At 34.6% G+C, this 15,619-nt stretch overlaps 1 protein-coding gene across 1 annotated transcript in view; it reads right to left on the bottom strand.

The window, feature by feature from the left end:
* Positions 1–15,619, bottom strand: part of LOC124640534 (neuronal PAS domain-containing protein 4B) — a 127,782-nt gene that overhangs the window by 72,504 nt on the left and 39,659 nt on the right. Inside the window, exon 3 of the mRNA XM_047178314.1 lies at positions 10,173–10,354. Within this exon, the coding sequence (XP_047034270.1) occupies positions 10,173–10,354 (182 nt within the window). The remainder of the gene's footprint in view (positions 1–10,172; positions 10,355–15,619) is intronic.

The raw sequence follows: 15,619 nt of genomic DNA, 5'->3' as shown, positions 1-15,619 counted from the left end.
ATAAGGACGTAAAGCTCAAACCCCTTCGTCTCAAAACAAAATTATATATCAGCGATTCTATTATCAATTCAAGGCTTCAATACACTCATAAGAAACAAGTAAGAACATTTATTAAAATAATATTCAATTGTAAGGTTAGTACGTAATAATAGTGAACAAATGTTGCCATAAATCTCCAACCATACGGGTCTGAATAGGGCTGAGATTGCTAAGGACCTTGACCCACAAGACTAGCGTTATACCCCGACTTCGCCTGTCAAAACCGGCTTTGAGTTTAGGCCTTTAGTTGAGTGAAATTTATACGTCTGTCGATGATTTTTTTGATTGAGTGATTGATATGTTGATGCTCATTTTAGATGGTGTTAGCCAATATGTTTTAAAAGAGTAATGTTTGATGAAGTGTCAGGGTGCTGTGTAAAGTCCATGATAGTTTTTAAAGTACAAAGGTCCCTAATGTAACTGACATTGTTGTACCTATTCTGTACCTCCATAGCCCCGAAAGGTTAGGTATAGGGTTAATATTTTAGTTATAAAAAAGGTCAAGCATTTTTAATAAGGATTTTATTAGGTGAACAAATAAGAGTCTAGGTACTGCCTAAGAATATTTTTTTCTTTCCAGAAAAAATACAAAATAATAATTCACCTAATCCATAATTCAACAACTCATTTCAAAAGTGATAAATCAAATTCTAAAATTGAAATAAAATAATTGCATTCATTTAACAGTTACGGTAGGCAATAAATAAATAGCTCTTGAAATATATTGCTTGCGGCAGTTTCGTATTGTGAATCATCACTTTACTATTTATTAGTATATAATACATTGCTTGCGTTTGTACGTTATTAAATGAGAATTAAATGGTAAAGTTGACGATAGTAATATTTTTGAATATTGTACTAGGTAAGTATTTAGGTATATCAGAGTCATAAAAGTTAATCTATGCTAAGGTAATAAATTATATCATTTTTTTGTTTGTCCTCTAAGGGCTCCGAAAATATTGTATTGATTAAAAAAAAAACTGTTATATCCCCGAATAACATAGGCTGTATTTATTCCGCGTCTTAGAAAGAGACGAGGGTGTGAGAAACAGCTAGTATTTGATATTTTTGAGATTTAATAAAAAAATCTATGTATCATTTATCTTTCTTACTGTCACTACACAAACAAAACACCAATTAAATTCACTTAAAGACAAATTACTAAATTACATTTAGGCAATCCCCACACTGCATTTACTATCAGAAACACATACACCTGTTCGTATAACAGGTTGCATGTAATTTTCTGCCTATTTTAAAATTCAAATGCTATGTTAATGTGACACGGCACTGCGACACTAATTGGATTAACGCACTATACCTACCCACTGGTTGCACCTACATTATGTAGTCGGTGTTAAGTACTGATAACTGTAGGTAAGTGTTATTAATTTAATTGCTTGAATGGTAGTGGATGTTTTTTGGTAGGATTTGATGTTTTAAACAGGTTTTTTTTATGGTTGTATAGCTTAGAACCATTTAGTAGGCATATAAAAATAACAATACGCAACATCCACCATCATTCGAGCAATTAAATCAATTGAATTATGTGGGTAAACTGCAATTTTTTTTCATTAATTTATTCAACATATAATGCCATTTGAAACACACATGAGTTATAAAATTAAACAAACGTGACACTAATTGGATTAACGCACTATACCTACCCACTGGTTGCACCTACATTATGTAGTCGGTGTTAAGTACTGATAACTGTAGGTAAGTGTTATTAATTTAATTGCTTGAATGATAGTGGTGTGATGGCTTTGTGATATTTTGTTGAAGTGAATTAAATACTTATATGTATGCAAAGTCCAATTTGTCATACAGCATTTGCTCTTTTTCTCTGATTTAAAAAGATCAAGCTTCTTACGTTTCACAAGGCATACAGAATAGTTTTCAAAAGAAAATTGTTTTTTTCATCATTATACCTTTTCAGTGCTCAAGATTTGTCGGCACATTTTGGTGTCAATCTGTTTCTTTATCTACCTGTATTAAAAGAGCTACATCAATAATTCAATCAATTTACCTCTTACTTTAAACTACTAAAAAAAACAGAACAGAAAAAAACTTTGCCAGTAACTTTAAACTACTAGAACAGCAAAAAAAAAAAAACAAAATTGAAAACGTTCCCAACGCTGCATACCTAGAAGTCTAACACAGCTACAATTTACTGCCTACTCCCACTAATTATTTCTAATTACAGTGCAATTGTAAACACAAACGAACAAACAATTGCGATACGTCGATAATAGCTCGCTAAGTGTCGGTGCCGCTCCTCTGCGCAGTCGGTAATCATAGTGATGCGCGTGCGCTTATCGCGTTACCTTAGCTCCCATCTTTGTAGGTTATACGCGATTGGCTTAGATTTTGTAAGGAGATAAGGCGTTTTTTGTTAATTGTTGATGGTGAGTTAATTAATGGGTTTTGTATGTGTGTGGGTAAATGTTTATTTGTAAAATGTAATTTGTTTGTGTGTTGCGTCATCATATTTGTAGAGGTTTTCTGAAAAAAAAAAAAATGTTAAACAACCATGGGGGAAAAATAGCATGAGCAGTTTTAGATCGATCCTAAAACCATTATGGTTAAGGGTCTAAATAGTTATTTAATCATTTTATATGTTCAAATGTCAATAAATACTTAACTAAATCAAAGTACAATAGCAAACTGTTTGCCAAAATATTTATTGCACGGAAATAAAATAAATCACAAAAAAACATATAATTTGTTCCTTATTTCAAAAAACCTTATTTTAACACTAATCAAATTTGCAATGAAATTATCCACGCATAATTTGATGAAGGAACATTTTTCATATTAATTTGATTTGTTGAGAAATATTTATTTACTTGTTTTAAATGCCCAATAAACTTGGAGGTTATTTCTTATCTGATCAAATAACTATTTGATCATCAACAGTTGCTTACATTAAGAATAATGTGTAATTATATGGATGTAAATGACGGGAACTTAGTTAAAATATTATGCAATTGATTTATTATTTTTTCTGTTGACTCGCATATAACCTATGGATTTATGGCAAATGAGTAACGAGTGAAATAAATTCTGGAATTGCATTTTTGGTCACATAATAGTCAATAGTATAATATGCAAATAATACGGATAATAAAATGGGATACGTTACGCAACTTAAATTATCCTTTTAAACCAAATTATATTTTTTTTCTCCTCCGTGATTTTTATATAACACGTTTATTCGCGAGTTCCGTATATTCGTTGCATACAGAATTCATCTCCAATATCACACATACATACATTTTTTGTGCAATTCGATGGATCATAACCATAACGACCAAACAAAGGCTATGATTACACGATAAAACGAATGAATCGACGTAATTTTTGTGAACAAAAGTGAAGTATTCTTACAAATTCGCCGACGAGGTCATCTCGAGACGAATCGTCAGTTGTAATTGCATGATATTTATTATAATTATTATTGGTTGGTGAGATATGTAGAGGATTCATTTTGTGTGGCCCTGGCCTTAGTGCCAGTTCATAAAAGTGTGCATTATTGAAATTACAACTAGTGATATAATTTTAGCGGTTTTGATTCGGCTTTATTGTGCATAAGCCTTCCTCTTGAGTTTCCTTTTTATTTGTGAAAACAAAATGTTTTGAAAGATCTCAGAATGGTAAACAATTAAACCATTGTAATCCGTGACGGAAATTATATAGAAAAGTCAGCCCCTTAAGAACATCGTAAATTAACTATAGAAAATAACAATAGTTTGTTAATCATTGTAATTATGTACTATGTATGCAGTTCTGTAAAAATAACTTCCTGCCAAAAAAAAAACTACCGAATAAGAAATCCTAAATTAATTTGTGTTAAAACTATTTCAGCTAATCTACGAATGATTGATCGGCCAGCTTCCAAACGGCTCCCATTAAATATAACCTTACAAATAACTGTTTTATTTACTGCATTAACTAACTAACACGCAATGATATACGTCAGTCCTCTAAACCATTATGCAGTAGTTTCCGACAAGTACACTTTGTATTATTGCTTTTAATTTTACAACTGAAACCAAAAAACATGGGCCAGCGAAGTTATAAATGTTACCTTAAAATTATAGTATGCCATTATGGCGGGTCATAGCTGTGTACAATTTTAAAAACAATGTAACAACTCATTGTTTACCTATGTACCACTATTACAGCCTTTTTATCGTCCCACTGCTGGGCACAGGCCTCCTCTCACACGGAGAAGGATTCAGCGTTAATCACCACGCTTGCTCAATGCGGGTTGGTGATTTCAGACTTTATAGTCCAGGTTTCCTCAAGATGTTTTCCTTCACCTTTATATCAGCCATTGGTGTCTAAGATATACTTAGGAAGTACATATAAACTTAGAAAAGTTACATTGGTACTTGCCTGACCTGGAATCGAACCCGCGCCCTCATATTTGCCTATGTACCACAATAAAGAATATTTTATAATACTTCTAATGTAGGTTCTTGAATAACACAACAAAGTTTCTTTAAGTGCCTCATAGTACAGAAAATGATGTCCTCCTAGCCGATTATCGGCTACATCGGCTGTTCTCATGTAAGGAGATTAGCCAACTACGCAGGACATATTATAGTGCACGAGCATTTGCGCAGACACAGGTGCACTCACTATTCCTTAACTCTCATAGCCCGATGGGACAGTAATCCGACACGACCGGAGAGAGATCAGGCGCAGGACCGACATTTACGTGCTCTCCGATGCACGGATGTATCAATCACCAGCTTCCAGGCTCCGGGCTGCTTTGTGAAAGTCTTCCAAAACCCACAAAGCGATTTCGGCCCGACTCGGGAATCGAACCCGAGATCTCGTGCTTAGCAGCCGCACTAGCGACAGCTAGACCAACGAGGCAGGCAGTACAGAAAATACTGATAGCGGAACAAACGACTTGACCAACATAAGGCATTACAATCTTAGCCTATCTACTAAATAAAAATATAATAAATAGATACTAAAGTACCTCCAAAAAGTAATTAACACGAGCGCTTGAAGAAAATTAGATAAACTCTAAAATAGACATTTAGGTGTTGGTAACTGACCCACATTAAATGCTCGAAGGTGTAAACTAAACATTTGTTCATGTTGAGTTCATAATAAACTGCTTTTATTATAATCACATCAATATTAAGAGAATAAAATACAAGCTAGCCGGATCATAACTCACAAATACTTTTATGACATTTTCTTAGTAATAATAACTTACTGTTTATTGTAAAATGGTAATTTAATACATTGCTTTATTCATAGATACAACAATGACTAGATATGGCTTTTGAAGGAACCACAGAGAAAGAAAAGTGTGGGTTTTATTTATTGAGGAACAATTTATCGAAGTTAAGTTAATTGAATAAATTGATTTGATGAAAACAGAACAGTATTCCTAAAGATGTTTTAGGAGCATACCCAAGCTCATGATGAAATGTTTGCGCCAATTTGAACGGTATTTTACACTGATATTTCACTAAATCGCATAAGATTGCCAGTGAATCCTATAATCCGCAATATTTACAGCTACATCTTAAAAATAAAATGCAACCCGTATCTAAAATATTAACCAAAATATTAAGTCAAAATATCGTCTATCAAAAACTTAGACAAGTAATAATTAAAAGCAATAACGTTGTATTAACACATAATTATTATTTTGATGTAAGAACGAGAGGTCAAAATGTAGCGACAATGGCCCAAGGGTGTTACGATCGGCAGTCAATAATAGTTACCGTGGATCGTGAGGTCGCGGGTTCAATTATGTTCACTGAACTATTGTGATGAATCACTTTGACTGCAAGATTTTTTTTCTGTTTATTAATATTTGAAGTGATTCTTTTGTTTTTATTATTCTTAGATTTTAATTCAAATGTGTCTTGGATCTTTGATAATGGAAGCTATATTTTAGTATTTTGTATTTTAATTCAGTTATTAATGAATAGGTTGAGTCCATGACGTCACTATGATGCACCATAAAGCTTTATTTCTTACATAAATCGAAGTTAAAGTATGTGTTAGTTGATATCGTGTTTCATGTTCCAAAAATTGAAAACCAGTACGTCTATTTCTCTTTAAGAATCTAAATCTTAGCAACATAAACACTAGAACAAAACAAAAACGCACTCACAATTCAAAAACAGAACAAGACTCCCGCGCATCATATCGCCTCGGCATAACAAAACGCAAATAACCGATTGCAGTATCCAACCAGTGCGGTAATTAAGCCCAAGAAACGATCTCATATATCGATAGTTCCCAGGGTGGTATGCAAAAATTGTTTGAGAAAATACCACGGGAGTGCGTGGTCGATAATGCGCGGGCGCACGCCAGTAATTTCAGCATTTAGGCCGATAAGACTGGGAATTGTAATTGTGTAATTGTCTGATGTGTTACGTACTTGAGGCTTGAGGGTTGACTCATGTTGGTGTGACTGTGTGTAGGCTGTGGGATATTTTTTTGTGGTTTTTGAAATATGCAGTGATTTCTTAAGATGATTCTGGAATTTAATTTTTCATTATGAATTAGAAAATTAATGAATAAACAATAGAGTATTAGAAAAGTTTAGCTACATTTCATTGCGACATTATTAGCTTATCCAGAATATATTATGGTGCAAATCGCATGAAAATCCGTCCAGTAGTTTCTTTATGAGACACCCAGAGGTGGCCGGCCAAGAACTTTGTTTTGTAATAATAGTAGTCGGATAAAAGCCTATAGCCTAGTCGGATATACTCTCTATTGACACTTAGTCTAAAAATATATAAATCGGTCTAGTGGTATCTGACATTAGCGCCTTCAAGCAAACAAACAAACACTTCAGCTTTATAATAATATTACTATAAATGTAGCGTTATGTGTCATGTACAAACTACAAAGGGAAGCCGCGTTTTTACTTCACCGTCAAATGGTATTTAAGTGATGATGACTAAATAATATATTTGTTACAAAACCTGTTCAATATTTAAATGCTTCGAAAAAATCTACGTATGAATCATGGGGTTTTTACGGAAATCTTTTATTACAATAATGTTTTTAAAACAATCGAATTTATCGACTAAGTATAGTGTTGTAGCGACTTATCGATAAATCTGCAATTTTTTTATAGAGCATTTTGTTTTAAAACTGGTCATCTATTGGTCATCAATAAAACAACAAAGAATAAACTAAGCTAGAAAGAGTAAAGCATCATTGAGAAGCGAGTTCAGCGAAATCATATGCAAAATGCGTTTCCCACGACCCGTGGACAATCGAACGTTTATCGAGTCGGACCCCTATTCTTTATCGATATCGCGTGATTCTGGACGAATTATGACATCGAAATATCGATACACCGATTCACATTCCAAAAAAAGATGCAGTTAGTAGGTATTCATTTTAATAATAATCTAGTAAAGTGAATTAATAGGTATGTTACTTTTTTATTACTGTTTTTAATGCACCTGTTCAAATATCATTAAAACTAAATACAGCAATAAGTAATAAATCAAATCAAAATGCCCCAGAAATTGATTAATTAAAATCGATCTCACTTACGTTCTCGATACCGTTATCATAAATCTTTCGGTGTTTAAATGTTTAGCTTTGACAAATTAACTTATTCGCTTTTATCTAAATCGATTTCTTTATCGATATAAAAAGTTACAACACTTTAACTCGGAAATGGTTTACAGCTAACAAATATAATTAGTATACATATCTACGTACATATTTTTTCTAAATTTTATTATTAGCGATTATTGTAAAAATTATTGATTTTATTGACTTATCTCTGATTATTTCATGCTCGTAACTGTTAGTGAATAAATAATTGCTTTAATAAAATACTGACACTACTATAACTGTCTCTGGGGTGATATTTTATTTTATGACTAACAAAAGGTCGTATATCAATAGATTTATGTCTCAATTGGTCGAATAGACAGAATATAATCAAGTTGCGATCTATACTATTGACCATTAAACTACCTAAACGTTAACCGCATCATCGTGGTATGTTAATAACTTTTGCCTTTTGCAAGTGAAAGCATTGAAAATAATAGGATGTCATTTACGGTAAATATCGGTATAGCAATGAAAATCAATAAACTAAACATATTGTTTGAATTACAGGCAAGAGCTTCTCTCCTAAAAGTAGCGTATTTTCAATTTTGGAAAATCTATTTCAGTTATTTTTCCCTTGAAATGTTTCGACTACCTGCAGGTATCCAACGCAACATTTTTCCTTCCCACAACTAGTTTGCTACTTTCGAATACTATCGAAACAATTTAACTGGCTATCAGAATAGGGTTGTACTCAAAAACCATCTCGATACCCGGACTTTAAAGTCAGTAGTCCCGCGGGAATCTCAGCAAAATGTGAGCAACGTTGGCTTACATGACAGTGAAGCACGTATGTATGATAGGAATTCATTGTAAGAAAGGTTAAAGCTTATTTATTGGAGGTCATTGGGATCTACGCAACTGGAATTCCCTAGTTGATTACTCTAAATGTTTTATGAAATATTCAGCAGTCGCGATTGTGTTGCTGAAATTGATGTAATATCTATCTAATCTAATACATACCTATTACCGTATTTATGAATTTGGAAGAGTCTGGTCACTCGATTGGTTAAAGATTTTTGCAATATTTTTAAGCCAGCTACGGTCAACCGCTATAATATTTCCTGACAAAACAGTGTACCTATTATGTATTGTAGAAGTTTTTAATCATAAAGTTAAATATTCCTGATCGTCAAACAAATAAATTCATAAAGAGATCCAGAAATTCCATAGCGAAGTAACCATGTGAACCCCGTAGCTTAGCGTGCGGTACGGGCGTGACAGGCCGCTCCGGGTTCGATTCCCTGCAGGCACCATTAGAGCCAATAACCATCAGTCGGTAGCCAGTCCCCGGCCCGCTAATTTACTCTAATTTTCCTATCAAAACCGAAACGCTATTGTTTTTTATGCCGACAGTAGCCGCCTAACTGTTATATCGTGAGAACTCGACTTACGTAATTGCAGATTTTTTACTTTTTTTTGCAAATTTTTTGTTTACGTATTTTAATATTTGCGTGTTGGTATCGTGTGTGAAATTCGGCCTTGTGTAAACGCGTTAAATGAGGCTTGAAGGAGAGATTCTAGTTGGTTAGCGTGGCGATAGTTACCTACCATGGTATAAGTGAGTATAAAGATTTTCAAGGTAAGTTTCGTAACTTAACACTTTGGTAACCTTCGTATTGGGGAATTATTTTTGTGTATTTATAGATATTTTATAATCGGTGCTTATGAAAAGGTGAGTACGGTTTGATTTGATATACGATGATGGCCTCTTAAGTTTTGATGATTTGGAGGCTTTTATTTGTACTAAAGCTTTTATCAACAAGATTCTTACTGCTTGATTCATTTCATGAAATTCTTTTAGTTGCATTTAGATTTTGTTAACGTTATGAAGTGCCTGAATATAGTTCACACCCCTTTTATTAGCTACTTAATATATCAACACATTAAAATGGCTTCAACTAACTTAAACGCAGTAACTTAGTTACTAGAATATTTTCCTTCACAAAAGTCACACATGTACTCCCATAAGTTCTAAGTGTGGTTAGTAAGGATGCGCTTGAGCACGTTACGGGGAGTGGCTCGCTCGTATTACGTATTAATTTAAATACACTTCGTTAGAGATACAAGATGCATGTCAGGTTACTACTCGAAGCCCTGTTTAGGTACTGTACTATTGCGCTTTATTAAATTTAATGATACCATAAAACACAAATATAATATTTAGTAGGTGTTGTTTTTTAACTGGAGTTATAATTTTTTGATTGCAACTCGATAGAAATAAAGCCCAGCGCCTTCTTCAATTTTAATTACCATTTGATTTCAGAGTGCTTCGTGTCAGAACCAAAACCAATTTGATAATAAATTCGATGTCACTTAGATCAACCGTACGTCTAAAATCACTTAAGTTTTTATTTCATGTGAAGTTAAAATGACTCCAATAATATGAAGTCCAGTAATACTACAACAATTCAAAAAATGCTACCTATAAAGTATTGTGGCACATGAAGGTACTAAAAATATATGAAGAGGTTAACTCCTATTGCAGAAGTTTCAGATGAACAACTTACCTTGTTGGAAGTAGTTGGACTTCCTCACATAGACGCAGACGAGAGCCATGAGCTGCAGCTGCGAGAGCCTCTGCCGGGTGGAGGGGGGGAGGGGCAGCAGGTCCCGAAGGTTGGCAATCTCTGCGTTGATGAGGTCGCGTCTTAGCTTGCTCGCGCCTTTCGTTGATTTGCCCTGGTCGAACCTGGTGGGAGAGATAGCATTTGGTGTTAGTTATTGAGGTGTAAGAGAAATCGTTTTTTTTAAACAAAATAACTATTGGTTTAGCAAGATCTACATTTCTGCGTATATGGGACGAATTGGCCTTTTTATCTCTGCAAATGTTTTTAAGGGTCTTGTGATTTTGCCATTTGCAAATTCCTGAAACTGGTAGTTAACATGCATTCGATTTTAAAGATATCTCTTTCAAGCGGCATTTTATGTACGGGTAAAAAATTATGGGACCGTTTCAAGTAAGACCCCAGGAAATTAAGAATAAAATTTATATAGATGTAATCGTCTAGAAAAAAAGGTTATTGCAAAAGTGTTCAAAAAGACGCCTTTTTTGGTTCACTCTGGTTTCTTCTCCTATGTATCAAACATGACTAATAATGAAAAATGTTTATAAGATTAACCTACAAAAAGCCTACTTTACTGTAATATAATACTGATGGATAATATACGATCCTGACGTTTAACCTCTCTGAACTTATTACAGTACTTCGCTTTGAGAGCGAATGCCAACTTTAACAATATTGGCATATAAAGCAAGTGGCTAAATATTTGCCTAGCCTCGTTACTATCGTAATCGTAACTAACTGAATTTTATGTATTATAAAATATCCCTTTTATATTCTTGTAAGCTTGTTTGTTATCTGTGTTGAGACTGTTAACCTATATAGGCAAGGATCATAGCTTTGTTGAACCGATTCCTAAGTATAACTTTTACTGTTATGTAGATAATTAAGTTTTATTTGAAATCTCTAGGTTATTATAATTTCTCCGTCTATCTTGGGTGCACTTGCATTGATCTGTAGTTAGCAGGAATATTTTCTCTGTTCTTAGTTACAGTTTCTTGCAACAATGTTGGTAAATAGTATTCTAACGTCGTAAGTACATATTTACTTGTGTCTGCTTACTAAGTCTTTCGTCAAAACTTAAAACCAAATAATATAAACGCAATAAAACTCAAACAATTAACCACTTAACAATATTTATTCGAATAAAATTAGTTCCACATTCATATCCTAGCAGAATCGTCATTTGAATCGATTATTTATATCGATATATAATTTAACGATTTTTATTGTATTAGACATAAAAACTGAATATTTCCTAAAGTTACGAATTCACCTTGAATCGTAATCGAAGTAATAGTAGTGGAAATAATAAAGGTCAGAGTTATAGTTGTTTTAAAATACCACCTGGCTGGTAACTGTACATACAAATATGAGCAGAGTTTTAGAACATGTTGATTTCGGTTTTAAACGACTTCAAAAATGAATGTTATCGCAATAATAAATGAGCTTTCCAGTGCCCGTCTATGAACCTATGGTCCCAAGTGTGACTCCTTGGTAGGTTGGGCCGAAATCGCTTTTAGAAAAAATCACAAAGCTACCTAGAAACCGAAAGTTGGCGGTGTAATACCAAACCCCGTATGGGGGAGGGGACATTAATAAAATGGTACTAGTTATTGTAACAATATTACGTCGGAGCCTATCAGGCAGTTTTAAGAAAACTCTTACACTAGGACTTATAAGGTAACTAAATCCTGCCGCTCACTCGATAAGAAGAAGTAGATTAGTTAGTCACCATCATCACTTATAAAATCTATGAAGCTTTATTCGTATTAGTTACCTTACAAGATCATCGGTAAACCAAGGTTACTAGATTTATGAGAGTTCTGACGGACAACTAACATAAGTCTACCGAACGGCCAGTTATCAATAATGTTAATATCATCCATTTGTACAGATCACTGGACCACTGACAACCATTACTCGTCTTTTGTTTCATATTTATTGAGGCAGCTCATACAGTTTGCCGCAAATAATTTTGCAAGTTCTGAAGTTAGCCACTTGACCTAAAAATGGTTTCTGCACAGCGACTAGCGCAAAGCTCACTGAGGACAAAAAGTTTGGGGAGAACTACATTCCTAACTAGATACATTGTCTACACTAATATATTATTATAAAGAGGAAAGATTTTATTGTTGGTTTGTTTGACATGATTAGGGTCCGAAACTTTACCAATTTGAAAAATTATTTATTTGTTGTTAAGCTACAGTATCTCTTGTAAATTTAGGGTATATTTTATCGCGGTTGCCACAAGGCGCAGCAAACCGCAGAAAACGGCTTGTCTATACTAATATTATAAAGCTGAAGAGTTTATTTGTTTGTTTGTTTGAACGCGCTAATCTCAGGAACTACTGGTCCGATTTGATAAATTCTTTCAGTGTTAGATAGCCTATTTATCGAGGAAGGCTATAGGCTACTTTTTATACGGGTTAGTGCAGAGGTTTTGTTGGAACTCTTTGAGAAAATGCACTTTTTGAGATTCGAACAATATTATTTTTTACTACTGACGTGTGTCATTGATTTTCACTTACTTACATGAAAAATTATCTCTGCAAACAAACGTTTTTTTTTTATTTTCCATTCCTATTTATCATAGTCATCAAGTTATTTCTTCTAAAGGTTATGGCCCTTTCCACTAAATTCGCCATCAAGAACCTCTGTGGTCTAGATGACTATTCTACGTAAGTTCGCAATCAAAATGATTTTGATAAAAGAAAAGTTATTCAAATTGACCAGTAAGTACCCTGATTCCAATAACTCTACGGACATCGAGAAGGATCAAGAGGCACTGGCTTTGATTTGTTTGCATGTTGAGCCTACATTATATGCATACGTGCAGGATTCGAAGCATGCCAAGGATGCTTGGGATAGCTTGGCGAAAGCGTTTGAGGACAAAGGCATTAATCGCAGGATTACCCTCATGAACGCATTGCTAGATGAGAAGCTAGACAATCATTCGTCGATGCATCAGTATGTTGCTACAGTTATGTCTCTTGCGCAGAAGCTGAATGATGTTGCCACCGGATTTGACGATGATCTTGTAGCTGTCGTGTTACTGAGAGGACTACCTGAAGAGTATCGGCCCATGCGTATGGCACTGGAACATTCTGGTATGAAACTCACATCGGAAAACGGCAGAAGGAAGTTTTATTAGACAATCTTCGGAAACATTTCAGCATAAAAGATTTAGGGGAAGCACGGTGAACGAACAAATTGGGAATGCTTTTATCTAGAACGCCTACCGGTATATATTTGAATCAAGAGAGATTAATTTCAAAGATCTTGGATGAATATGGTATGGCTGACTGCAAAGCGGTGAAAACTCCCATGGCAATAGATTTCCATAAAGCCTTGGCGGAAGGGGAAGGAGGTAAGCTCTTGTCCTGCCAAGACTTTCGTAGATTTCAAGCGCTGATACGGTCGCTTAATTATTTGGCCTGTAACACACGCCCGGATATATCAGCTGCTGTTAACTTTTTGGCGCAATACAATTCCTGTTGTGAGGAGCGTCATTGGAAAGCAGTGAAACACATATTAAGGTACCTTAAGGGTACAAAGGATTTGTCCTTAGTATTTCCCAAGTCGCCAGTGCATGACGTAACGGGATTCGTTGATGCTGACTGGGGAGGAAATATAAAAGATCGCAAGTCATTTTCTGGTTTTATTTTTAGGTGCGGCCAATGCTTAATTAATTGGGAATGCCGCAAACAAACCTGCGTAGCATTGTCGTCTACGGAAGCGGAGTACATCGCTCTCTCGGAGGCAACGAAGGAGGCAGTACACTTGCGTCAGCTAAATGCTTTCATACGAGGTGAACCGTTAGTGACCATTTGCATTTTTGTGGACAACCAGAGTGCCATAAAGCTTGCCTACAATCCTGTGGCACACAAACGAACAAAGCATATTGACATAAGGGCGCACTATGTCAGAGATTGCATTGTAACGAAAGTTGTATGTTTGGATTATGTGTGTTCGACAAGTAACCCTGCCGATGCACTGACTAAGCCCCTGGGTCGTGTAGCGTTTAATAGATGTGTGCGTGAGTTGGGTTTGGGTATGTGTGGTAAGGTGTGATGAATGTGATGTCTGGATAATTAATAATCGTTGTTTGAGGGGAAGTGTTGGAACTCTTTGAAAAAATGCACTTTTTGAGATTCGAACAATATTATTTTTTACTACTGACGTGTGTGATTGATTTTCACTTACTTACATGAAAAATTATCTCTGCAAACAAATGTTTTTTTTATTATTTTCCATTCCTATTTATCATAGTCATCAAGTTATTTCTTCTAAAGGTTTCCACGGGATGCGGGTGAAACCGCTGGCAGAAGCTAGTTTTATATAATTGTACAGACGATCTACTTCAGAGAAGCCAGCTGTGATAGGTAAATCTCCACATTATTTTACAAAACTGCAAACTGTTTTAATTTTTTGTTTCATCATTCATAATTGATATTACTATTAATTGAAGTGATTAAGCAAATATTAGTTTCTTCGAAATCAAATAACTAAATTGTGTAACACCAATTAGTGCACGCTTTCTTTCAGTTTATTACCACGAAATACACCAATCAAAACACAATCGATCTATTATAATCGATCGAATAATAATCGATCTATTTGTAGAACTATTAAAATTATATAATTTTTGCGTAAAATTCTAGTTTACTTTTATCAATTAATAGTAATTGAACTCTTTCGTTTCATTTTGGCAAAATTGGCGATCATTTAAATGAAGATAGTCTTGTATGGCCATTAGATTTGTTTTAAGAAATCAACAAGTTCGATACTAATTGAATTTGTATAGCCTGTTACGATTTAATTTAAAATTATGTAACAAAAATACCTCCAATGTAATTTTAATTTTGATACACTTCGCCCAAAATAACTGAACAAAAGTGAATTTAGCCTATGACGCCCTGTGCGTCCGTATAACACCAAAGCTTCTCCAGAATCCGGCCCGATCCGAACAAATACGCGAGAAGTCAAATAGCTAACTTCAAAATTCCAAAGTTATAAAGAGTTAGAAGTCATTTTTCCATAGATGCAGATATTCATAAACACTAAGAAACTCTGACAGGAGCCATTTCCAGCTATCACCACAAAGAGGAATTCGCCACACTTCGTCTGCGAGCCTTTAGCTTCACCTCTAACCTCGAAGCTGTCCATCCGAATCCTCCACAGTCCTTCCACAGCTGATTACTGCCGCTAAACCTCGCTCTTTGCCCTTGGGTAACATGATATGTCACTTAACTTGAAGGTTCTGATTAAAATTGTCTGGTAAGGCAGATTTATGAGCAGTTTAGCTTCTGCTGGTAGCTTTTGAGAGGTACGGATGGTATAGTTTTCGTGGATAGTAGAGGTACAAGACATTATTTTTGGTATAAGTTAGC

Source organism: Helicoverpa zea, chromosome 21 (assembly GCF_022581195.2).
Source record: "Helicoverpa zea isolate HzStark_Cry1AcR chromosome 21, ilHelZeax1.1, whole genome shotgun sequence".
Lineage (NCBI taxonomy): Eukaryota > Metazoa > Arthropoda > Insecta > Lepidoptera > Noctuidae > Helicoverpa > Helicoverpa zea.
Note: the sequence above shows the minus strand (reverse complement) of the source record. Positions and strands in the feature narration are given on the sequence as shown.